The sequence below is a fragment of the Giraffa tippelskirchi genome, chromosome 12 (genome assembly GCF_054371585.1).
Source record: "Giraffa tippelskirchi isolate mGirTip1 chromosome 12, T2T-mGirTip1v1.2.pri, whole genome shotgun sequence".
Taxonomy (NCBI): Eukaryota; Metazoa; Chordata; class Mammalia; order Artiodactyla; family Giraffidae; genus Giraffa; species Giraffa tippelskirchi.
In genome coordinates, this window is record NC_137286.1 from 140,370,115 (window position 1) to 140,397,136 (window position 27,022).

A 27,022-nucleotide genomic window follows, 5' to 3' on the forward strand; every position below is an offset into this window, starting at 1 on the left:
CCAGCTTTTCTCTTGTTATAGCAGCAGGACTGTCTTCCCTCCCTTCCCTTTTACTATCACCCTCTTTTCTTCCCATTTGTTAGCTAGTAAGTGACAGTGATTGTATCTAGTCTCATGTACTGGTGATTCACCTCCATATGTAGAAGGAAAGCTCTCCAGTGAACCTAGTTGTGATTGTTAACAGTGCCATCAATATTCAGAGCTTCTAAGAATTTGAAAAATTCCCTTCACATTCTTTCTAGCTAATTCCCTAGCTCCTTTTTAGCCCTAATGGTATAGTGTTTGCTGGTTTTATAACTCTACTATGTTCTACCATAAGCAGCAGATGCATATTTTCTCTGTACATTGGTTAAGTCAGCCTTGAGAGGTCTGTTGTGCTACAGAAATAATATTGCCACAAAATTATTCTAGTTCATGTTTGAGAGACACATCCAATTTGGGTGTGTGCATGTGTTTGTATGTGTTTAACTATACATAAGTAAGTGAAAGTCGCTCAGTCGTGTCCAACTCTTTGCAACCCCATGGACTATACTGTCCATGGAATTTTCCAGGCCAGAATACTGGAGTGGGTAGCCATTCCCTTCTCCAGGGGATCTTCCCAACCCAGGGATCGAACCCAGGTCTTCCACATTGCAGGTGGATTCTTGACTAGCTGAGCCACAAGGGAAGCGATACATAGATATAATCAAGGTACTTGGCAAGATTATTCCCAGAGGACTTTAAAGTATTTGTATGAGTTTTCTATATATTCCCCCGACACCTGCATTCCTGCTCTATAATTGCATTTTTATTATGGTTGTTAAACTGTTGTTGTTGTTTTAGTTGCTAAGTCATGCCTGACTCTTTGAGACCTCATGGACTGTTGCCTGCCAGGCTCCTCTGTCCACAGAATTTCCCAAGCAAGAATACTGGAGTGGGTTGCCATTTCCTTCTACAAGGGATCTTCCTAACCCAGGGATCGAACCTGTATCTCCTGCATTGGCAGGCAGATATTTTAAGATGGTGGTTAATTTCAGTTCAGTTCAATCTCTCAGTTGTGTCCGACTCTGCGACCCCATGGACTGCAGCATGCCAGGCCTCCCTGTCCATCACCAACTCCCGGAGTTTACCCAAACTCATGTCCATTGAGTCCGTGATGCCATCCAACCATCTCATCCTCTGTCGTCCCCTTCTCCTCCTGCCCTCAATTTTTCCCAGCATCAGGGTCTTTTCCAGCGAGTCAGCTCTTCACATCAGGTGGCCAAAGTCTTGGAGTTTCAGCTTCAACATCAGTCCTTCCAATGAACACCCAGGACCAATCTCCATTAGGATGGACTGGTTGGATCTCTTGCAGTCCAAGGGACTCTCAAGAGTCTTCTCCAACACCCCAGTTCAAAAGCATCAATTCTTTGGCGCTCAGCGTTCTTTACAGTCCAACTCTCACATCCATTCATGACTACTGGAAAAACCATAGCCTTTACTAGATGCACCTTTGTTGGCAAAGTAATTTAGGTTTCATTATAATGAGCTTGAATGGTGAATTCATGAAGTCGAAATAGTCTGTGTAAGAATAGTTTGTCATATCACATCTCTGTTGAACTTTGATATTGTAAAACAGTGGCATGCCACATGGGCAGTTTGTCAAAATATTAAATTAGTATTGGTCACACGTAAGTTTTTTTTCCCACTATGGCTGGCTTCTGAAAGGAATATTCTTTTATATTTGCAGAATACATTTTCATGTTTAAATTTTTAATTGATTTATTTTCTGACTGAGCTGAATTTTCATTGCTGTGCGTGGGCTTTTTCTAGTTGCCAGTGAGCAGGGGCTACTCTCTAGTTGTGGCTCAGGGGCTTCTCATTTTGGTGGTTTTTCCTTGTTTCAGAGCACAAGCTCTAGACCACATGGGCTTCAGTAGTTGTGGCACATGGGCTTAGTTGCCCTGTGGCATGTGGAATCTTTCCAAACCAGAGATTGAACCCCTGTCTGCTGCATTGGCAGGCAGATTCTTGGCCACTGAACCACCAGGGAAGTCCTTCATGTTTTATTTTTAAATGAATTTTTAAATTTTCCACTAATTTGCTTCCTACACTTTATATGGAGGCATGCAAGTTACTATATTTTTAAACTAAGTGACTTAAATACAAAGTAGGCTTACTGCTATTCTCGGAAGTTTAAATGTACCACGTGTAAAGCAAAATATATTTTATTATGCAGATACATTTTTCCAGGCTTCGACTGAAATTTCTACCTTTGATTCACTGTGATAGAATAGAAAGAAAGCAGAAGCCTTGGATTCATACTGTGTCCTAGATACCGTTTAGCATCTGAGTTTTATGTCTCTTGAGTTTAGTACCTAAATTTTGTGTCTCTGAATCTCACAGTCTGCATTTAAGGAATGGGGTGTGAGTCTCTGCCTTATGAACTAGTGATGAAGACTAAGTAGCGTTAGGTATGTAAACGGTATTTGCACGGTGCTGGCTTATGGAGTTCAGGAACTTTAGTTCCCATCTTCTTTTATTTCTCTTCTCATTACAACTGTAAAAGCACAGGTTTAAAAACTGTATGTCATCAATCATTATCAATCAGTTGGTGTTATGTGAACTGTATTAAACCATTAGTAAGCCATATTGAAAGCCTGTTTTAGGCCATTCCTAGTATTGTGTGCTGAGTTACTTGCTTTCATTGCACCGTGTTCTTCTTTTTCAAAGCATTTACCGTAACTGTAATTAAAGTATCGGTTATGCAATTAAGCTTTTGGATTTTCCCATAAGAGTATTAGGTCCATGAGGGCACTGGTGGTGTTTATCATGTTTACTTGTGTTATTACTAGTGCTAAGCAGTTCCTGACACATGGTAGGTGATTAATAAATATTTGTTTACTGAGTGAAGGAATGAGAGAGAGATACTGTCTGTATTTCAAAGAGTTTCTTGTATAATTTGATGGAAAATTCATAAGATAAGTGTAATGTAAATTCATAGGTGCCAAAACAATGGGAAATCAGAGAAGAGGGTATCTGTCTTTTTACACATCTCCCTTTTTGTCCTTTGAAAGTAATGTGAGTACTTTGGGACTCCTAGGAGCCTCTCTTGAGAATATTTTACTTGTGCTTCCTTAAAACGACTCCTCAGAACAGCAACATGTTTAAAAAGACTGGGGACTCACCATGTTGGAGAAACAAAGGCTATGGACACACTGAGGCATGCATCCCTGAAGTGTGTAACTTGCTCTTTTCTTTTGGGAAAATAATCGAGCGCTAGATGTTAAAAGTAGATGCCCTTTCATCTCACTGTTCCATTTTGGGGAATCTGCCCTGTAGTGTTAAAAGACTGAATTGTGAGATGCTGTTTACAAGGACATTTACAGCAGCCTTGTTTGTAGTAGCCAGAATTCTGACCAGCCTCAGTGTCCACTCAATGGACAAATCTTCACAATAAAATACTGTGCAATTGTGATAGCTGTATATGTTACTAAAATAGAGAAGCAGTTTGGAGAGTAATGCATAGTGCAAACATTTAGTTAAAATCTTCCCGTCCTTCAGTTATGTTTGAATAAGCATAGAGAATAATTATACATCATATTGAAATATATATATGTATATATATATTTTATGTTTATATATATATATGTAAAACTTCTTTTAGCTCAGAAGAGGGTTTTCTTTTAATTTTAGGTATTGCCCCAGATGTTTTAATTCTAGGTATTTTTCAAACCCAGAGGAAAGGTGAATGGATAGTACTTTGCACATTGGTACACTCTTCATGTAGGTTAATTGTTAAGCCTTTCTGTGTTTGCTTTTTTCCTCATCTCTCCGTTTATTCATCTTCTCCCTCCTCCACCCCCTTCTCTCCTGTTTGTTTCCTGAACTATTTGACAGAAAGTTGCAGGCATCCTGACACATCACTCCTAAATACTTCAGAATGTACCTTAAGGGTAAGATTATATTCCTGTAAAACCACAGAATACCATTATCTCATCAAAGAAAATTGGCATCAGTTCATAATATCAGCAGCATAATATCATCTAATGTACTGTCCATATGGGAATTTCTCCAGTTTTTCCCCACATTGTGTTTTTAACCATTTTTTTTTTTTTTTAGCCCTAATATGATCCATTCAAAGTTTTTATCTCTATTTTCTCGCCCTCTTTCTATGTCATAACATTAACTCCTCAGAAGAGGCAGGGGCAATTGACATAGAACATCTCACATTCTAGATTGGAGGTTTCAGTACTGGCCCAGGGAAGGCACTTGGGAAATAAGCTGGAAAGTTGGGGGTTACAGTTGGCCAGTGATGTCCACGTATTTTGAATTGGTGACTTTGAAAGTGGCTCAGTTACTAAACATTAGGTAATTTCGGGGTGTGATTATGGGACTAGGTGGCTAAAGTGGAAGAATAGATTATTTGAGAGGCGATCCTGAGAACTGAGCTGAGCTAATGTTGCATGGATCATCCACATGGGTGATATGACTTAGGACCAGAGGAAAGGTCAAGAGTTAGGTAATGTGAATTCTTTAGTGAATAGTGCATTGTGCCAAGGATGTTGAGAGATGATAGATAATTGAGAAGCTTTCCTGACCAGATAAAATGAACCTCAAGGAAACAGAAGTTTCTCTGAGGATTAGAAGAGGTGATGTTTTGGAAGTGGCAGTGAGGGTTGCTGGAGAAGTGAGGTCCCTGAGGGCGTTGAGGATTTCAGGTGATGCAAGGAGGTGGGTTGGAGAAGGAAATGGCAACCCAGTCCAGCATTCTTGCTTGGAAAATTCCACAGACAGAAGAGCTTGGTGGGCTACAGTCCATGGGGTCGCAAAGAGTTGGACACAACTGAGCAGCTGGCCAGTAAGGAGATGAGTGGAACATCCTATGAGGATGCTGGATCTGTGGTGGACAAATCAATCCCGGAGCAGTGGTCTCACCAGGTGTGGACTAGCCCGGAAAAGAGGGAGTGGGTGTCTAGGGAGGGTGGGGTTGAGTCTTCTGAGGTTCTGAGGATGAGGGATGCACAGAAAAGTTTGCTTTTCTGGTGGTGAATGCAAAGTTCCGATGGTGAGCACTTGGGCTCAGAAAAGGGGTCTCAAATGCATTCTGAGGGTCTGAACACTTCGTCTGATTAAGTTTTGATTCTCCTTACTGTCCTCTGGCCCTGGAGTCCCAAGCCAACACTCAGTATCACAGACGAGAGCTGTCGCTTCCTGAATGGGTTCTCCATAAGTCCTCGTTACCGCACCAATCCACTCTTTAGTGGATGGGTGTACAAAGGACAAACCCAGAGATCACTCCCCTGCCTTCGTGTCTTCCCGTTGCCTCTTCGTGGACTCCGCGGCCTCGTTCACACCACTCTCTCAGGCCCCCTTTCCTCGTGCTTCACTGTTGTCTCCATTTCCTGGTGTGCAGTGTCTTCTCCCCACCTGATGGCCTTTCGTAGTTAACGTCAGTCTAAGCAGTTGGTACAGAATCAAAGATACAGAGAAAGATACAGTTCAGTTTCTCTCCCAGGTAACAGTCGAGAAGGGAGGTGTCAAGGGTCAGTAGGGTGACTCCAGGATCACAGCAGATGGTTCTCATTTTAGGGCCCAAAGCAGCTGCTTTTCATGCCTCTCACCCAGGCTCAGCAGGAAGATAGCAGGAGCAGGAGAGTTCACGCTCACTGATTTTCAGGGCATAACCCAGAAAGTACCCTCTATTTCTGCTCCTGTGCTATTAGGGGTGAGTCTAGGTGGTCATACCTAGGTGCTAGGAAGATGGGAGATGTAGATGATAGCAAGGTGGCCATATCCTCAGCTAAAGCATAACGCTTCTCTTACTAAGGGAAGGAAGGGAAAAGAGAGATTGGCAGACAGCTAGAAGAAATAAGAATATATAAACGTATCTGCTCTGTTTTGAAAACACCCACACACATGCAAGGCCAGGACTAGTAAGATGACATTTTTGTAGGAGGTGGTGGGACGGTCTGGTGGAAATGATTAGGGGACAGGAAATAGTATTAGTACATGGGATGAAAGGGAAAGACTTCTTTGATTATACAGTTTTGTATAATTCTGACCTGTAGATCCATCTTAATATTTAAAAATGAATACCTAAAATCATTAATGTTCTGGGGGAAAAACTCAAAGTGAAATCCAAGCAAACAGATGGACAGGACTGTATGAATAATACAATCATGCTGAAGGAGAGAAGAGGGGGGAAAGCGAATCTAAATAACTTTTAATGGTATTTTTACTGGATACCCTCAAGGTAGAGATAAAATACGTCTAAACAAACATTAAGCTCTAGTTAGTAGGTTTATTTTTCTTAGTTCGTGGGTTAGCAGCTCTGAAACCAGTTGATGTATATTCTGGGATTGAGGAAATAAATATATGTATTGTGGATAAGAGGAGCCAAGTTTCTCATTGTCAGAGAAAGGAGTTACAGATGTGGGAATGCAAAAGCGTGGAATGAACCCTGCAGTGCTGAGCTGGAAGTTCAGTGTGACTTCATAGTTTTTAACATAGATTGAAAAATAAATAAATACATGTTACTGCATCTGTAATTGTGTGTGTGTGTGTATATCGCTCTACGTCTCTCAGTCTCTATCTCTGTGTCTCTCTGTCTCTCTCCTTGCTTTCTTACCTTCTTCCCCTCCCATCAAATTAATCCACTTCTAGAATCTTACACTAAATGAATTAGATGTAATGACTGTAATATTAAGGCACAGACAGTACAGAATCCGCCTGCAGTGCGGGGAGACCAGGGTTTGATCCCTGGGTTAGGAAGATCCCCTGGAGGAGGACATTTGTGTGTGTGTGTATATATATATATGTACTCTCTAGCTCAGGATTTCTCAACTTCAGCATCACTGGTGTCTGGGGTAGCAGATATGTGTTGTGGAGTGGGGCTGTCCCGTATATGCATTGTAGGATGTTTATCAGCATCCTTGGCCTCTCCCCACTAAATTTCAGTACTATCTCCTCAGTTGTGACAATCATGGACTTCCAGACATTGCCTTATGTCCCCTGAGGGGAAAATCTTGCCCAGTGATTGAGAACTGCTGGCCTGCTGAGAGGTCATGCAAGCACTGACACCCATAGCATCGAGCACACCATGCACCCAGATCCGTCCTTGCACAAACGGAACCTGCACTCCTTGGTACAATGGCTGCTTTCAGAAAGAGTAGAAGATGAGCCTGAGAGATCTTATATAAGAATGGAATCAAGTGGCTCAAGAAATGAGGATATGCCAAAAAAAAAACCACCCAGGAACCAGCTTTCAGGGGCTTCTGCTGGCAATTCTGGGAAAACCTCAGCAACAAAATGAATAATGCTAGAAATAGATTAAAATCCATGAAATGAAGAGTCGATGAGCTTATACTGGCACAATAGAAAAAGTAAATGAGGGTGGGATGCACAGCTCTTCCTTACGGTAGATTTTTAACTAACAAGTGTAGAAAAATCAGTACTCGGCAAGCACCAGATTGTTTGGGTGAATCATCAGTGATTGATGTTAAAATTTAGTGGATGAAAATATGATGAGAGGCAGGTATTTGTTTAATTTATAATATCTCTTCAGATGATACTAATTAATTAAAATGGGAGAAATAGTACCTTTAAAATGGATAAACCTTGAAACTTGCCCAAATGGTTAAAACTAATATCACTGGTAATGGAACAAATCAGCAGCCTGCGCCTCTTGGTTTGATGCACTGAAAAGTCCACATTCTTTCTGTGCTATTCTGGCCAAAAATGTGTAACATGAATATAATCATGAGGAAACATCAGGCAAACCAAACTGAAAGAAAGTGTACAATATAAATGGCTTGTACTCTTCCAAAGTGTCAAGGTCAAGAAACACAAAAACGGATCAACTTATCTACATCAAAGGAAACCAAGGACACATGACAATTAAATGCGACATGTGATCCTGGATTAGCTCCTGAACCAGAAAAAAGTGTTTTCCTTTCGTAGAAAAGGTCATAAATAGGACAACTGGTGGAATTTGAATCAAGTCTGCAGATGAAATGATGATACTATTGTCAGTGTTAATTTTTAGGTTTGGTCATTGTGCTGTGATTACAGAAGAGACTCGGCGTGGTTTTAGGAGATGTACCCTGAGATATTTAGAGAGATTTACCTGCAGCTTAGCCTCAAATGTTTAAGAAAAAAGAAATTGTGTGTGTGTACACAAGAGAAACAAAGAATGACAAAACTAATAGAGGGGGTCAGATGTTAACATTGGAGAATCTGGGTGAAGGATGTATATACTTTTGTACTATTTTTGCGAATTTTCTGTAGTTCTGAAAGTATTCCAAAATGAAAGATTTAAAAAAAAAGTAAAGGGGAGCATGCGCTGCCCTCCTCCCAAAGCTAACCTTTAAGGAATAAAAATGGAGACGCATTTGCGATACGTACTTATATATCATTCATCTGACTAATTCTAAAGGATTGAGGGCTTAGAAAACTGTTTTATGAAGAACAGTAGGTAGTTTGCTGTTTAGTTTGATAACTAGTTGTTCAAATGATTTTTTTTTTTTTTTTCTGGAGCCGATTGTGAGCTTTTGTTAAGATAAAGCTTCTTTAGAACAAAGATGTAATTTGGTTAAAGTTAATTTCTGAGCCCCCATGAAATAAGCAATGGCTTTTGGCCTCTGTTTGATCCTGGCAGTGAGTGCAGCTCATGTCTGGCCCGTGTTTTGGAAGCAGCAGGTAGTCAGGAGAAGGCTGCTCCTGGGGGTCCTCTCTTCTGTGGCCTGGTCATGATTTCGCATACAGATGGGACCCCGTGAACTTTGGCAGAGGTCATCCTCAATTCCCAGTCCACATCTCACAGTCATAATTTGTATGAGTATGTGATTAATAATATCGTTAGAGTTGTAAAACTAAGCCTGAGGGCACCTCAACTATCCGCTTATTGTTTCAACAGGACCAGCTTATATAACGGGCATTGTCTTAACTGGAACATGGAAAGTAAACCTAAGTACAAAATGGTAACTTTCAAATATGTAGGGTATCTTTTAGCAGTCGTGTGCTTTTTATCCTTTATCTGATCTTTTGAGTTTTTAGATTTAATTGTTTATTAGTCCCTTAATTGACTTTAGAATTAATTAATATAGAGGAGTTTTTGGAGCAGTCGGTTGTGGGATCTGGATTTTGGTTGTCTGCCATTAACCCTTGTCTTGCCTTGGTCCTTAGGAAAGGATAACAGATAATGACTAGTAATATGTAATATTACATAGTAATGTGTCGTATTTTATTCAGGGAACGTTAAAGGGAAAGTGCTCTTGCGTATTAATTTTATCCCTAAAACATTATTAGCAACGTAAAAGTCTATGTTTTCATGCTCTATTTACTAATCAAGTAGAAAAAATTTTAAAAGTCCATGCTTCATTTGTGTGGTTGAACGTCTCTGTTCTTTGATGTCCAAAACATAAATTAATATTTGCTGATGTTTCCTTTGAGTTACATTTTAAAAAATCACCTCTTTTTCAGCTTTGAATATGGGATTGAACTACAACATCATTTATCCTGTAAAACTGCGTGCATTTTAAATTTGGAGCTGTCGTGGTCTTGAATTGATCGCTGGCATCAGTAAATCATCTTATTTTTGGTCAGATTATCATTAACTGTTTCTGAAAGTTGTATTTTACTGAAGACAGAGCCCAGTGCCAACAATTCTGGCATTGGCCTCACAGAGGGCAAGAAAATTTATACCAGCATGAGACTATCACAGAAAAGCTAGTAAAGCTTAAATACAGAATATGGTGCATATAAAGTAGACAGTATTATGTTTATTTAACTGGAGGAAGAAAGGACAAAATTGCTGAGAGACTGCCTTTCTAAGTTATTTACTATTTACATAAAATAGCTTATAAATCAAAACATTCTGAATTGTTAATGTGTTTATGTGCCTGTGCTAAGTCGCTTCAGTTGTGTTGGACTCTTTACAACCCCAAGGACTGTAGCTCACCGGGCTCCCCTGTCCATGAGATTCTTGTCCAGGCAAGAATACTGGAGTGGGTTGCCATTTCCTTCTTCAGGGGATCTTTCTAGGGATCAATCCCGCATCTCTTGCATCTCCTGCACTGGCAGGTGGGTTCTTTACCACTAGTGCCACCTGAGAAGCCCACTGTATATACAAGAACACTATTTTAGAAATGAAGTTACGACTACACCTTGGTCTTCTAACATCCTTCCCGGTCCCTCCTTTAGGATCTTGTTTTTTCCAAAACTTGCTGGATTGGTCTTGCATGTCTGTGCTCCACTTTCTCTTCTGGATTCCTTCATGTGAATGTCCACTTCCACGATCTCTGTATTCTGATGTATGTGCATTCTAATCTGCCTGCCAGTCTGAATTCTAATGATTTAGACATCAATCCATCTCACAGGCGTCTCTCATTTAACTTGCAAAATATGCATCTAGTTTTTTCCTCTCAACCTATTCCTTTCCTGTAAGTGTTATTGTCTGTGATGTTGCAGAGTCAGAAGTTCGGGTGTTGGTGCTTGATTCACCTTCCCCATCCTTCCATCCCCTTAATCACCAAGCCCCATCTGCCTCCCAGACATCTCTCAAGTGTGGCTGCCTTTCTCCTGTCTCATCGACTCCCTAACTATGGGCTGAGGCCTTACAATTTTCTAGCACATCTCCTGCAGTTGTCAGCTTGCTTTTTCCCATCTTCACTATTGAGCCTTCCCAATCTCTTCTGTAGCAGCACCAGAGTGATTCCTGGAATACACAAACCTAGTCATGTCTACCCTGTTTCAGCCATTTGGTTGCTCTCAAGGTAAAGTGAAATCTTTGCTAGGCTGTTAGACCCTGAATGTTCCTGTTTGACTTCTCTGGTGCGCCAGTCCTCTTTGCTCATACCCTTTGGCCGTAGTGTCCTTCTTTTGGATTTCCCAGATGGTGCTAGTGGTAAAGAGCCAACCTGCCAGTGCAGGAGATGTAAAAGACACAGGTTCTATCCCCGAGTCAGGAAGATGGGCATGGCAGCCCACTCCAGTATTCTTGCCTGGAGAATCCCATGGACAGAGGAGCCTGGCAGGCTACAGAACATAGGATCGCAAAGAGTCATCCTTCTTGTAGCCCTCTTCATAGAAATACCTACTGTTATTCACTTTCTACCAAGATGAAAATTCTTGAATACTCTTAAGTTCCCCTCTAATATTACCCGCCTTTGTGTCCTTCTGCGTCTTTTTCTGTTTTCTTTCCCGGCCAGGTCTCTTTCCTCTTCCTGGGACACTGCATCTGTCATTTCCTGTGCATATAAATCTCCTGGCAAGTCGTAACTCTTCTTCTTCCAAAGGGATTTAGTTTTGTGTGCTTGTAAAACATATGACAGAGGGATTCCTTTCCTCTGTATAGCCTGAACTCTTTCATGGTATCTTCTGTTTTAACTTCTTGCCTACCTAGTTTGTCTTTCTAAGCATCCTAAATACTTTGCTTTTTAATAAATTGCTCTTTGTTTTTATGTAGCAAACCATCACTTAGGGACTTCGATGGTGGTCCATTGATTAAGACTCTGTGCTTCCATTGCAGGGGGCACGGGTTTGATCCCTGGTCAGGGAACTAAGACCCCCGTGGAAGTAAAAAAAAAGAAAAACAACTCACCTATAATATAGGCAAATGTTAACTTTTGCAATGATTTGTTAGCTATATTGGTGTAATCAGAAGTTGCTATGCTGCTGCTGCTGCTGCTGCTGCTAAGTCGCTTCAGTCGTGTCCGACTCTCTGTGACCCCATACTTTTTGGTAGTTCCTTGTAGAGATATACATAATTACAAAAGCCCTTCAAAAACATTAGTTATTGAGTATGGACCAAGTCATTATCCACAAAGCAGGGGTGAAATAACTGTGCATTCCTCCTGGGCACGTACTGTGGAAGATATTTATTAGATTATTGTCTGTGTGTGAAAACTTTTCCCATGGAGTAAATAAAGGAGTAGCATTAAAATTTGAATTTTGGAACTTTCTCTAAACGTTTTGAAGTAGTTTGAATAGATTGAAAATTGGATTTTATAAAATTATAGACGTGATATCTTCTGAGTCAGGAAGAGAGATGCTCAGAATTTTTTGTATGGTTGCTAGTATGGTCTTGTATAAAGAGATGGATAGAAAAATACCTGGGAAGATGTATTAAGTTGTTCACGTTTGTTGGCTCAGAGATAGCAAGTCATATTGAAAAGAATGACTTTTCTCCCCTGTATATACCCATTAGGTTACAGGGTAACCTGCTGTAACAAAGAGTCTTAAATCCAGTGGTATAAATAAGATAGAAATTCATCTATTTCTCATTTAATGGTCTGGCTGGTCTGCACTGATGGGGCAAGTTAGTATCCTATGGCCATTATTCCAGGAGATACAGAGACCTGTCTCTTCTCACCTCTGCTCACCCCATACACCTGCCTTGTTTCTCCCCTTCGTCCACATTGCCAAAGCCAAGTTCCTGCAGTGTCAGAGAGCCCATGGGAAAAAGGAAGGAAAGGAAGATCAAGCAGTTCTTCTTTCATGTAAGTGAGGCTGCAGTTGGATACATTTCTTTACCTTATACTCTTTTTTCCTTGAAATTAGTCTGTCCTGTCTAGCTATAACATAGATGGGAAAATGGAGTCTGTCTGGATGGTCTTTCATTTACTTAGGATTCTATTGTGGACAAAATAAAAAGTAAAATTTAGGGGAATCCTGCAGTCTGTCACAAGATGCTTCTGTATTTAAAATTTTATTTGATATGTATTACTATTATAATTTATAATGTACTAAACATTCGATGAATGATTCAGTCTCTTTGGATCACAGTTTCCTTATTTGTGTCTTCTTTTTCTTGGTTATTTTCTTACTCTTATCACTGGTTACTAAAAGTTCCTCCAAAACATATACCATACAGTTTACTTTCATTTTCCTTCCTGTGATACCTGACTCCTGCGTGAGGAGTAGGTATGGAGAAATTGCTGATAGACATAGATTAATTTGCTTGGAACATCAACATTGTTAACACTTGGTAGCAGATGTGGGCAAATTTCTGGTAAAGGGCCAGAGAAGAAATATCTTAGACTTTGTGGGTCGCGTGGTCTCTGTTGCAACCACTAGGCTCTACTGTTGAAGCCTGAAGACAACCCTGTATGAACACTGCTGTGTTTCAGTAAAACCTTATTTACAATCTGAACCGCAGGCCATACTTTGCTGATCTTGCTTATAGGATGAGTATGCCCTCCAGCTAGAATTAGGTGTAAGCTTAAGTTTGTAGAGCCACATTCTTAGAGAAAATGACCTAGAAGGTAGGTAGGTCAGTGCTGTTAAGCTTCTGTCTGTTGTTTATTAATTACATGTTGTCTTCTGCTCTATATTTATTCTCATATAGAAGAATAATAATGAGCACAATAATAGTCACCATTTTGAGTGCCCTGCATTGTGGTAAACATTATTTCATTTGTACCTCATGACAGTCATGTTAAGTAGGCTTTATTATTTATCACCATTTCACAAATGAGGACATTAAAACTTTGAGAGTTTGAATAGCTTACTCAGATTGAGAGGTCAATCAGGTACTTGAACCTGAGCGATTCTTTGCCTACTTTGTAATTATTGTATAGGGAAGGATTCTCCAAGGCTTGAATAGCCAGAACAGAATCAGGCTTTCTAGGTTTATTATGAAGCATAGTAGTACAAATTGGAACTATGCAGCAGTGGGTTAAAGAATTGAAAGGAATTAACAAACCTCTCTGTTTACTTCAACTCTGTGATATACTCCGATTGCCCTTCTAGTGGACGCCTGATCTAATACCTGCTTTCCCTAGTACTTGGTTTTAAGATGCCTCTTCGCTCTACCTTTTATTCCTATTTAGTATTTTTGTAATATACCTCCTTCATAAGCTTTTCTAAATCATATATTCTTCCTCGAACCATTCACACCCTTCTGTGGTAGTTACCTATTTTAACTTCACTTTGGAGTAGTCATTGTGTTGTTTTGTTGTTTAGTCGCCAAGTTATGTCCGACTCTTTTGAAACCCCATGGACTGCAGCCTGCCAGGCTCCTCTGTTGATGGGATTTCCCAGGCAAGAATACTGGAGTGGGTTGCCATTTCCTTCACTTTGAAGCAGTCATTGCGTCCTCGGCTCAGTTTTTCCTTCCTGATCATCAGCATTTTTCTTCTCCTTGTCCTCTTTGTCCTCCGCCTCTCCCGTCCCCCTAACTCTCCTCCTTCTTCTCTACTTATTTTGAAGTATGCTGCTGCTGCTGCCAAGTCGCTTCAGTCGTGTCCGACTCTGTGTGACCCCATAGACGGCAGCCCACCAGGCCCCCCCGTCCCTGGGACTCTCCAGGCAACACTGGAGTGGGTTGCTATTTCCTTCTCCAATGCGTGAAAGTGAAGTCGCTCAGTTGTGTCCAACTCTTAGCGACCCCATGGACTGCAGCCTATCAGGCTCCTCCGTCCATGGAATTTTCCAGGCAAGAATACTGGAGTGGGTTGCCATTGTGTTCTCCAGTTTTGAAGTATACTTGACATATAATCAACTACTCATATTTAAAGCATTCAACTTGGTGAGTTTTGACATATGTATAGACCTGTGAAACCATCACCATAATCAAAAGACTGAACATTTCTATCACCTCCCAAAGTCTCCTCGTGGCCTTTGCAGTCCACCCTCTCTCTCTGACCTGGTCCTAATGCTTCCTGTAGGTTGCCTTTAGTATGCATTATTTTTGGTCTTGCTTCTTTCTTTTATTCAGTATAATAATTTTGAGATTCATCCTTGTTGTGTATATGAGGGGATTCACTTCTTTTTATCAGTTCAGTTGTGTCCGACTCTTTGTGATCCCATGGACTGCAGCACACCAGGCTTCCCTGTCCATCACCAACTCCTGGAGCTTGCTCAAACTCATGTCCTTTGAGTCAGTGATGCCATCCAACCATCTTATCCTCTGTCATCCCCTTCTCTTCCTGCCTTCAGTCTTTCCCAGCATCAGGGTCTTTTCCAATGAGTCAGTTTTTCACATCAGGTGGCCAAAGTATTGGAGTTTCAGCTTCAGCATCAGTCCTTCCAATGAACACTCAGGACTGATTTCCTTTAGGATGGACTGGTTGGATCTCCTTGCAGTCCAAGGGACTCTCAAGAGTCTTCTCCAACACCACAGTTCAAAAGCATCAATTCTTCAGTGCTCAGCTTTCTTTATAGTCCAACTCTCACATGCATACACGACTACTGGAAAAACCGTAGCTTTGACTAGATGGACCTTTGTTGGCAAAGTAATGTCTCTGCGTTTTAATATGCTATCTCGGTTGGTCATAGCTTTTTTTCCAAGGAGCAGATGTCTTTTAATTTCATGGCTGCAGTCACCATCTGCAGTGATTTTGGATTCTTTTTTATAGCCGAGTGGAATTTCGTTGTATGGACAAACCGTTTTGTTAGTTCATTCATTATTGATGTGTATTTAGACTTTTTCCAGTTTTTCACTTTGCAAATAAAAGCTGTTAACATCTGTGTTTAAGTGTTTGTGTAGGCATATGTTTTTATTTTAACTTGTGTAAATAGTTAGGAGTGAATTATCTGAATCATATGACGCTGCTGCTGCTGCTAAGTCGCTTCAGTCGTGTCTGACTCTGTGTGACCCCATAGACGGCAGCCCACCAGGCTCCCTCGTCCCTGGGATTCTCCAGGCAAGATTACTGGAGTGTGTTGCCATTTCCTTCTCCAGTGCATGAAAGGGAAAAGTGAAAGTGAAGTTGCTCAGTCAAGTCTGACTCTTAGCGACCCCATGGACTGCAGCCCACCAGGCTCCTCCGTCCATGAGGTTTTCCAGACAAGAGTACTGAAGTGGGGTGCCATTGCCTTCTCCGGAATCATATGATGAATATATGTTTAACTTTTAAAGAAACCTTCATACAGTCCAAAGTGAAAGTAAACTAAAATGTACCAGTTTATTTCCCCCTGCTCACCATCACAGGTTGTGACAGTTCCACTTGTACCACATATCCATTGACACTTAGTATTATATTTTTAACTTTCAACCACTTAAATTGGTATTTGAGTATATTTCCATATTTTTTTGACAGTGTTGTTGAACATCTTCCTGTGCTTGGTGGCCATTTGTATATATTTTGTGAAATGTCTGCTTATATCTTTTGCTTATTTAAAAAAATTTTTTTTCTTTAACACCGAAAACATTTTGTATTGAGGTATAACCAATTAACAATGTTGTAATAGTTTTAGGTGTATAGTGAAGGGACTCAGACATATGTATATATACATTGTATCCATTCTCCCCACTCCCATCCAGACTGGCACATAACTTTGGGCAGAGTTCCATGTGCTGTAGGATAGGTTTTTGTTGGTTATCCATTTTAAATATAGCTGTGTGTATTTGACCTCGCCTCTTTTTTTAAAACCTTGTTTGTTTATCATCTTATTGTTGTAAGCATTCATTATATAGTCCAGTTACAAGTTTTTTATTTGAAATATGTCTTGTGAATATTTTCTCTGTCTGTAGTTTGCCATTTCATTTTCTTAACTAAATCCTTCGAAGAGCAGACTTTTTAAATTTTGATGGAGTATAATTTGTTGGTATACTTTTTGTTATGGCTCATGGGTTTTGTGTACTAAGAATCTGCTCTCTACCTCAAGATTTTTCTCCTGTATTTCCTTTTGTAAGTCTTACAGTTTTAGGTTTGTGACCCAATTTGAGTTAATTTTTATGTATCCTGTGATTTAGGGTTGAGGTTCATCTTCTGTTTTTCCCAGATGCATATCTAGTGGTTTTACCATTTATTGAAAAGACATTGATGTCCCCATTAAATTGACTTGGCAATCATAGGGTTCTTAAATTTACATTTGATATTTTATTGCTGCCTCAAGTTCAGATTTTTTGTTATCACCTGAAATCAAGGAGATAAGTAATTTTGCATGGTTTTTGCTAGGTCATAGGACATTAATAATACATTTATGCATATAATAGGGATTATATTTTTAATTGACTCATTGTTTTTCAGTTCAATCTGTTATTTTATTTTTAGGTGTTACACATAATATTGCATTGCTTCGAGAGGTGATAATCAACTCACGCTTTATAGAAGGAGACATCAACACTAAATTTCTTTCTGATGTATATCCTGATGGCTTTAAAGGTTTGTATATATCGAAGTATTTTAGTGTATTAAAGTTATTATTTTTTTATACTTTATTACAATGGATGCTTTCTTCTCTTCTGAAATTAGGGCTTTTGGCCTATGTTGTACTTGATACTAATATATTAATACTTAGAGTATCCTAGGCTATTGACATTCATGATTCAGGTATTCATGATTGGCTCATGAATGTGTAATAGACTATAATTTTGTTGAGTGAGAAATTCAACTAGTTTGTGGAATGTTATGTTTCTGAAAGCCAATACAGATTTGTATTTCCTGTTGATAAGAGTATATATAGGATCTCTTGTTTAATATTAACACTGTATCTTTATGAAAATGAACACTGAAAATTTCAGACTACCAGGTGCTATTCCTATCAATGACAATGGAGATGTCTAAGAAGATGAAGGTTTTATTCTGAAAATTGAGTTTTGAGTAAAGTAATGAGTGGACTGTGAAGCTCAGCACTGCAGGGTTGCCCGTGAGTGTTTCTAGGCAGAGAAGTTCCTCATCAAGTGAGAGTCAGAGAAAACCCTTGAACGAGCATCAGAAACATGGTTAACACGGTATTAAGACGCTGACAGCACTTACATGAGACTTACTAGAAATGTTCAAGTGAAGGCCAGAAAGCTCTCCATATGTTTCTAAAGCACTTGGGTACATATGAAGATTAGATCTTCTCTCACAATTTTTAAGTGTTCTTCATATCCACTTAAAGTGTTCTAATATATAAAATGATTCCATTTTAGGAGCTGTATACAGATTCAGGTCAGCTTCATGTAGAGATATTAAAGACATTTACAAAGCAATTTCTTACAATAGAATTTATAATATGGAATGTTTGTAAGACTAACTGGGGATTACTGATTTGATTGTTCTTTCAAAACTCTAATGTTACAGGCCTTTATCATTAGTACCAAGAAAAATAAAGAAAGTGTTTTATTTCAGAACTTGAAACAGAGACCAATAAGTCATCATGTTCTTCTTCCTGAACTTTTGAATTTTTAGAAACATAAATTACAACCTTAACATGATTGCACTTTTCTACTTATGTGACTGTTTCATTCATATCTGTTGGTTTCATGAAGTCAGGTGCCACTTATGTTTTTGCTTTTTATTGTATCCCTACAACTAAAGCAGACCCTAAATAAATATTTGTCTAATTAATGAAAGGAATGGTGCTCATAGTGTAGGTGAGAAGGTGTCACCTTGACTATTTTGAATTAACTGTGTGTGTATTCAGATTACAAATTAGTTTTGATCCTAAAGTTTTGGCTTCTTGTCCTGTCTAAAGTTTTAATTTAAAGTTGTTGTTATCAGTTGTGAAGTGGACTTGGATTCCCATGTGCTTTTGTGTCTGCCTGGCTTACATGAAACAGTAGGCAGGAGGAGATGACAGATCAAAATATTGTGTGTGTACATGGACATTTATGTATACATTTACACATTTATATATGTGTTTATGCATATTTGGTGTTATATCCCATTACCATGGAACACTTAAAATTTCTAATCGGAGTTAGTTACTCTGTGATATATATTTAGCAGCAATTGAAAATATTCCAAATTCTCAAGAGAACTCAGAAGTTTTCTTAAAATCAAATATTGCAGTTTGTTGTAATAAGCTTAATATATTACACTTCTTTTTTGGACAGGGGGTTATTATTACAGACACTATAATTCTGTTTCTTATGCATAATAGTTTTTAAATTGTTGTAAGTTGTTGAGGCTGTTAGCAGTTTTTAATTCAGCCTTCAATTTATGTGTAAGGAAACCAAAACATAGAAAGACTGATAGGGGTAAATGATCAGTGACATAATAAAGCCGGAAATTAAACTTAGAGTTTTCAACTTCTGTTTTAATAGTCATTCTGTTGTGCTAGAATTCAAATTCATAAATCACAGACGTTTTCAGAGTATGCTGTATGTTGTCATGTAAGGACTTTAAAAGTACACACCTGTGTTTGCCATTCTTAATGTCTGCCGCTTATTGTATTCCTTCGTATTGTTTTCATGTCAGTTCTTTCTTCTCTAAATGGCTACTATATCTCGTTCTTCTTCTTCAGATTATTCTACCTCTTCTTCCCAATTTTTCTCCATAGGAGGTCTTAAATATATTAAACTGTGTCATCTTTGATTGTTTGATATATGTGCCTGAAAGAGACAGCAGGAAGTGGCAACTGAAGTTAATCCAGGATCTTATCCATATGTTTGAGGCTGGGTCATTTTGCCCCTTTGGGATTACCCATCTGCTTCCCATCTGTCCAGCTACCCCAGACTCTGTTCATAGGCTAGTGCCTGTTTTATGACTGCATTAAAATTTTCTATTATATATGTTTATTATCCCAAGTTTATTTGTAGACTAGGACAGTGTTACTTACTAAAGACTCTTAGGCTGAACTTTGAAAAGATTGTGTCTAAAATTTAAAAATAGAATACACAGAATTTGTTTGTCACATCAACTTATTAGATGCTGATGTTGAAAACTATTTTCCTTTGATTCTGAAAAGTAAATGCAAAATGGAGGAGTAGATATTTTGACTTTAAAATAAAGGGAAAATGAAGAAGAAGATACTTTAAGAAATATAATTTCATTTAGCCTAAAATGGAAATTTTGGACTTATTTCTCTGCTGCCTTGCTGCACTTGAACCACCAGCCCTATCAAAAGAAATTATTAGAATGATCTTTCTCTTCTGAAAAGTTGCAGAATGTTTAGAAAACTTTGATTCAACACAAGAAGTCTGCCATTAAATTATACGTCTCTTTTTTTCCCTCTGAATTTAATCATGTATTTCTGTACCTTTAAAAGTGGTCAATACATGACTGAAGTGTTGCCTTTAAAAATTCAGTCATTAAAATCATTCAACAAATAATTTGTATATGCAGCAGAAGAAAATCAAAGAGAAATAGTATATTTTCCTCATCCTTAATGTGGTTGTATCACTAGGGAAATAGACATATAAAGAACTAACTACACTACAGGACAGAACAGAAGGAGTGCTAAAGGTGAAGATACGGACGGAGTGTTTTAGAGCAGAGAAAAAAGAAACCAGTTGTGATTTGGAGGGTCCAGAATGGCTTCAAGGGTGAGGGAGTGTAGAACGTTAAATACTGTCTCTGATGCTGGGGCCACAGTACTGCCTCAGGAAAGCCTCTGCGTGTATCTCTTCCTGATCCTCCTTCTTTGATGTGATGTTGGTGGTTTGAAATAAGCCTTGGAGAAGGTGTTTACAGTTAGAGAATTAGCAGGTGCTCTTCACTGGAGCTCTTCTCCTTCCCCCACATCCCAACTGCCTACACTTTGACCTGATGATCACAAGCAAACAGAGCCATCTGCATACAAAGGAAGAGGATTTCACAGCGAGGGAGAAAGAGCCTAGAAGAATCCCTGAGGACAGGTAGTGCTCAGTTTTAGACCTGCAGGCCTCACCTCTCTCACTCTTACAGGGTGCCTCTGTCTTCTCCGCCCTGGCAAAGGCTTTGAGGGTCTTCCCCATGGAGAACAATGAGGGCTTCCTAGGTGGCGCTAGTGATAAAGAACCCGTCTGCTGCTGCAGGAGACATAAAGACATGGGTTCAATCCCTGGGTCAGGAAGATCCCCTGGAGAAGGAGATGGCAACCCGCTCCAGTATTCTTGCCCAGAGAATCCCATGGACAGAGGCTCCTTGTGGGCTACGGTCCCTAGTGTTGCAAAGAGTCAGACACGACTGAGGGACGTGCACTGAGGGACATCAGGCAGAGAAGGTAGAGGATCCAGTGAAAGTGGACATAATATGGTGATTCCTTCTCTCCCCAGCCCTGTTTTCCGCTCGGTTCCCAGAGTGCTGGCAGGCAAATAGCTACAGGCACAATAGTAGAATATCTTTCCCAGAAAAATCTTACTGCTGTTTAGTCGCTAAATCATGTCCGACTCTTTGCGATCTCATGGACCGCAGCCCGCCAGGCTTCTCTGTCCATGGTGTTCTCCAGGCAAGAATACTGGAGTGGGTTGTCGTGCCTCCTCCAGGGGATCTTCCCCACCCAGAGATGGAACCCAGGAGACCCAAGTCTCCCTCTTGTCAGGAGGATTCTTTACTGCCGAGCCACTGGGGAAGCCCCTGAAAAATCTAACCAACCCTTAAAGAGATTACCCAAAGATTCCCCCCAAACAAAATGACCCGCAGACTACCCTACCCACGAGGCCAGGGGTCCGCCAAGCCGCAGCCCACATTTAGAGCACGCGTGGCTCAGGGTCAGGACACCTGTTAGCACTGTCTCATACACACTGCCTTTAAATGGAACCACCAGACAAGTGTTACAGGCGGCAGGAAGAAAACCACTTAGGAGAACACAGATGAGGCTGCTTAAAGCTAGGTGGGTGGGTGATAGCAGGGGCTTTACAGAGGCCCTCAAAGAGGTGCTGCAACAGGGGCTTGACCTACAGTAACCACTGGAGTGGAGAGCATTGACATTGTTGAGGGTTTACAGCTTTGAAATTATCCCCCCAGAAGATTAAGAAAGTTGATTGCTCATTTGTGTCTGACTCTTTGCAAACTCCTGATTGCTTACCAAAAAATAGATGTTAGAAAGGTATTTGATATACATTCAGTAGCCATTTGGTAATGAAACGCTTCTAATAATGCATTTCCAATGAAAGTAAAAGTAAGCTAATTAAATTTGATTAAAAGGCTGCTTACTGAAAACTAATAAAAAGCATCATTTTACATGATGAAATGCTGAAATCATTTCCCTTAAAATCAGGAATGAAATGAGGTTGACTATAAAATTACCATTATTATTAAACACTGTTATAAAGGATAAAAAAGGAAAAATGGAAGTAGTTGGTATAAATATCTTTTGAAAGAGACAGTCTTTTTTTCCCCAGGTATTATTATATTCCTAGAAAACTCAAGAGATCCTAGTTTTATTAATAAAAACTTCTAGACTTAATAAGCGAATTTGGCAGGGTGGCTGAGTGCAACAAGAAAAGTATGCCAAGTCAGTGACTCTTTTGTGTGGAAGCTAACTTGAAACGAAAGTAGAAAAAAAACCAAACCTTTTCATATTAACCATAGTATCTTGTAAGACCATAGAGAAAATGAAATGGGGAAGACATGGAACCTTTGTGAAGACAACTGTAACTGTAAAATCTTGTCAAGAAACAGAATCTGAACACATGGGGGAAAAAATCAGTTATTGTTTGGGAGACTCGGCATTTTTGGGAACTGGTCTTTCTCAGATTATACACAGATTTTATGTAGTTCCAGTTAGACTCACAAGGCTTACTACATAAATCATTTTAAAGCTTATATGTAACCATAGATTTCTGAGAATAGCCAAGAAGATTATGTGAAAAGTAAAGAGCAAAATTGGCTTCCAAATATTAAAACATATTGCAATGCCTCTGTATCTAAGAAGTATAATAGAAAGGATAAAGTATTCTTGGTTATGATAGTATCTCGGATACATTGTCTTTCTGGACGAGAATACCCCTCTTTGACATGGCCAGAGTACCCCAAGAGTGGTCAGGACATTTATTTTATTTAATAAGCTTTAGGATGTCTAAGGGCTTCCCGGGTGGCTCACATAGTAAAGAATCCGCCTGCAGTGCTGGAGACCTGGGTTCGATCCCTGAGTTGGGAAGATCCCCTGGAGGAGGGCATGGCAACCCACTCCAGTACTTTTGCCTGGAGAATCACCGTAGACAGAGGACCCTAGCAGGCTGCTGTCTATGAGGTTGCAGAGTTGGACATGACTGAGCAACTAAGCTCAGTACAGGATGTCTAACTGCAGTCTAGATTGGTGATGTATAAGCAGAGGAGGGAGTAGAATTATTCAATGTTACTTTAGGTTGGAAAAGTCCAGATCTGTGGGTGGAAGTCACAAAGAAGCAGTCTCACTCAGTATAAGAAGTAACTGGCTAATGCTTCAGAAGTCCTTGTAAGAAGTGTTCATTTTCCTATATTGGAGGAGTTCTGTGGGTCATATATAACCATCTGTCCAACACTGCACAGAAGATGGAGTTGATGATCTTCGTAGCCCCTTTCTATTAAAATCACTCGAGATTCTTTAAAAAACTGTAGAAACAAATTCAGTTGAGTTGCAGAAGTCAAGAAGTTTTTAGCACTCATACCAAATTTATTGCATATTTCTCACTGGCAAAATTTGAAAATCTGTTCTGCTATCAGTAAAAGGGTTAAAGTTGTTATGCATTGTATCAGTTTGCCTATGAGATGTGATGGAATTCGATTTTTACTTGGGAACCTCCTTTCTCAATACTGTCTGAGTCAATGCAGCTGATAATTTATTAGAGCAAGTGAAACGCTGATTCAGTATCCTGCACGTTACTGCGGGAAGCTAGCTTGAAAGGGAAATGGAAAAAAAACCCCAAATCTTTTCATATTAACTATAGTATCTTGTAAGACTATAGAGAAAATGTAATAGTGCAGACAGATCCTTTATGAAGACAACTGTAAAATCTTGTCAAGAAACAAAAAACACAATCTGAACACATAGGGAAAAAATCAGTTATTGTTTGGGAGATTTGGCATTTATGAGTGCTGGTCTTTCTCAGATTAATATGCAGATCTTATATAATTCCAGTTAGATTCACGAGGCTTACTACACAAGTAATTTAAAAGCTTAAGGCTACCTGTGTTTTGCCTTTTTTTTCCCCCTCTGTTGGCGATACATGATGTGCAGATGTGTCTAGAGAAGAGACTACTTTGTGAACCACTGTAATAAATGTATTTTACATCATGACTTAGGATACACACACTCTGGATAATAGTGTGAGCAAAGTGCTCTCATAAGTTGTATTGCAGATCTGACCCACAAACTGGTGTCATGAGCTACTGCTAAGTGGTTTGTGTTACACAGTTTGATAAAGATGAGTCGAAAACAGCTTCTATTTAAATGAGATCAGGAGACATGTAACTTCAGCATCACTCTGGAGCTTGTTATTAAGAGAAATAAAGATTACTGGGCCCCACCTCAGGCTAACTACCAGTCATTCTCTGCAGGTAGAGCATGGGAATCTGAGCTTTAATCCAGGTGATTCTGATGCACAATAAAGTTTGAGAAACACTGGTCCTCTTCATACTCCAAAGAGCCTTTGTGGTTATATATTTGCCATATTGTAAATTGGGCTTCCCCAGTGGCACTGGTGGTAAGGAACCAACCTGCCAATGCAGGAGATGCAAGAGACGTGGGTTTGATCCCTGGGTCCGAAAGATCCCCCTGGAGAAGGAAATAGCAACCCACTCCAGTATTCTTGCCTGGAGAATTCCATATTGTAAGTTAAAACTTAGGAGCTTTAAAAATAATTATTAATTCATTTTCAAAGTAACAATAATAAATCCATTATATGTTGACATCAGAGGAATGATATCATCACACATTGTATCTCCTAGATCAGGGAACCTCCTCCTCTGTATACTCCTGAGAAAACAAGAGGGGGGAGAAAACAGAAATCCTAGCATTATTATGAAAATAGTTTTGACCTTGCAGACCCCCAAAGAGTTCTTGGGGACTCCCCGTCGTCCCCAGGCCATACTTTGAGAACTGCTCTTGTAGATGGTATGTTTTTGAGAAGACCGGGCCAAATTTCTGTAATCCTCATGTAGGGTAGCTTGATAGAATCAAAGTAGAATGTTTCCATCACTGCTGAAGGGTTAGGTACGATTAGGAACTTTTCAAAGCCTGTAGGAATGTGGTTTATTAGGCCATCAAGGCTTCTGATAGACCTCACATTATGGATCTTCCAGGTTTGTCTCAGAGAGGAATGGGTTACTGGCCTTTATATTCTAATTGTGAATATTTTTAGTCTCATTTGTATTTTGAATACTTTTTTAAGACCTGATGTTGAAATTGCTTCATTTCATTCTGATAAATTTAAGTAACTACCTGATCGTTTTTTTCTGTTTTGAATTGTACAAGTAGCATCTTAGTGCAAATAACCCAGCCCTCGGGTTGCCTGGGCTGTGGCATCTGATGAAGTCTGTCATCTTTGTATAGCACTGTGGTAAATAAATAGTGTTAGATATTGTGGTGAGGTTACAGAGCACTCATGGGGGGGTGTTAGCCGGCAGACCCTGGAATAGCCAATCCTGCCTTGACTCACACACTTTCCAAGAAATTTCTGCGCATAGGGCAGATTTCCGCATGAGCCACACTCAGCCAGACCAGGGCGTCTCCCCCCGGTTGTCAGGTGAGGCCTCTGCCCCCAGGTCCAGCTGTATGACGGTGAGAAGAGTGAATTCGAGAGGGAGAGAGAAATTGGTTGTTTGGCTGGTTGGTTGGTTGGTTAATTGGGATTCAAACCCTGACTGGGAGTTTAGAGCCAAGACAATCACGTACTTATTTTCTTTTCATTCCTTACATTAGAAAACATGGCCCAGTCACTGTCCTTGACCGACAACACGCCCTTTCCTCACTTTATTGTCTCCCTCCTTAGAGGTAAAATTGGGGTAGGGATTGATAAGGAGAAGCAGCTGGGAGGAGCCCTAAGATTTTCCCAGAGATCTATGTCGATAGTTTTTTTTTCTTTTTTGGTAATTGTTTTGTTCTATGCATCTGTTTAACATCTTCTTTCCCAAATTAGACTATAAGCTTCCAGTGAGCAGGGGTTTTTGTTTTATTTAAATAATTTTGCTCCCTTCTTTCTCCTGGCACAGCCCAGTCCCTGGTACAATACTAGCTCCATAATAGACGTTTGATAAAATGCTTATTTGAATGACTAATGGTTCTGTAATATAGAAGTAAAGATACGAACATTATGTACATGATTGATTGATTTCCGGCAGGACACCAGTTAACAGAGACTGAGAGAAACCAGTTCCTGGCAATAGCGTCATCCTTGTTTGTGGCATCCCAATTAAGAGCGCAGCATTTTCAAGACCATGAAAATTCGAGGTATGCGAGACCATTTAAAACAGAATAAATGAGCAGAGAAACTTGGACAACATTGAGGAAGGTACTCTGAAATCTTATAGGAAATCCGTTCAAATAGTTTGTATTTATTACTTCTGTTTTCTTACTCTGTTAATCTTGAAAAATGTATTGATAAGGGGGATAGTACTAAACCACAGGATATAATCTGAACAGTTAAAAATATGTGTATAAGAAACAAGAAAGATTGAGTTACTTATTTGTGAACCCTAAGTGTCCCTTTTTGCTTCCTCATAACCTATTAAGCAAAAGGGAAAACCTGCTTTATACCAGGGCAAACAAAACAAAATCATTGTGCCATCCATGCTTCTGAGTGACAGCATTATTTATTATGAATATCTGTGTGCCTGCTAGAGTATCCTGCATTAGCAAGTACTATCCATTACTTGTTGGAGTGAGACAGGTAATAAAATTGTGTTATATCAGCTCCTTTTCGTTTTGCTTTTTCTCAAGAGGAAGGGGCTTCCCTGGTAGCTCAGTTGGTAAAGAAGCTGCCTGCAATGCAGGAGACCCCGGTTCGATTCTTGGGTTGGGAAGATCCCCTGGAGAAGGGATAGGCTACCCACTCCAGTATTTTTGGGCTTCCCTGGTGGCTCAGCTGGTAAAGAATCCGCCTGTAATGCAGGAGACCTGGGTTTGATCCCTAAGTTGGGAAGATCCCCTGGAGAAGGGAAAGGCTATCCACTCCAGTATTCTGGCCTGGAGAATTCCATGAAATGTATATAGTCCATGGGATCGCACAGAGTCGGACACGACTGAGCAACTTCACTTTCATTTTCAAGAGGAAGAATAATGATTAAAATAAAAGAAAAAAGATGACAGGTGACCAAGCAGGTCTGAAGAGCACAGATCAGAAATTCAGGTTACCCCTGAAGAATTAGGTAGAAGGAAAACAAAATTGGGCTTAGGGTGTATATTTATGGCTAATATTGTTTTACTGAGAAAATCTTTTCTTTTGTTACTTTTTTATTGAAGTTTAGTTGATTTACAATGTTGTGATAATTTCTGTGGTACAACAAAG

At 39.7% G+C, this 27,022-nt stretch overlaps 1 protein-coding gene across 26 annotated transcripts in view; it reads left to right on the plus strand.

The window, feature by feature from the left end:
* PCCA (propionyl-CoA carboxylase subunit alpha) overlaps positions 1–27,022 on the plus strand; it is a 409,555-nt gene that overhangs the window by 232,152 nt on the left and 150,381 nt on the right. For all 26 annotated transcript variants that reach the window (XM_081548961.1, XM_081548973.1, XM_081548977.1 and 23 more), the window contains 2 exons: positions 16,959–17,069; positions 25,857–25,965. In XM_081548961.1, coding sequence (XP_081405087.1) covers positions 16,959–17,069; positions 25,857–25,965 — 220 coding nt within the window. The remainder of the gene's footprint in view (positions 1–16,958; positions 17,070–25,856; positions 25,966–27,022) is intronic.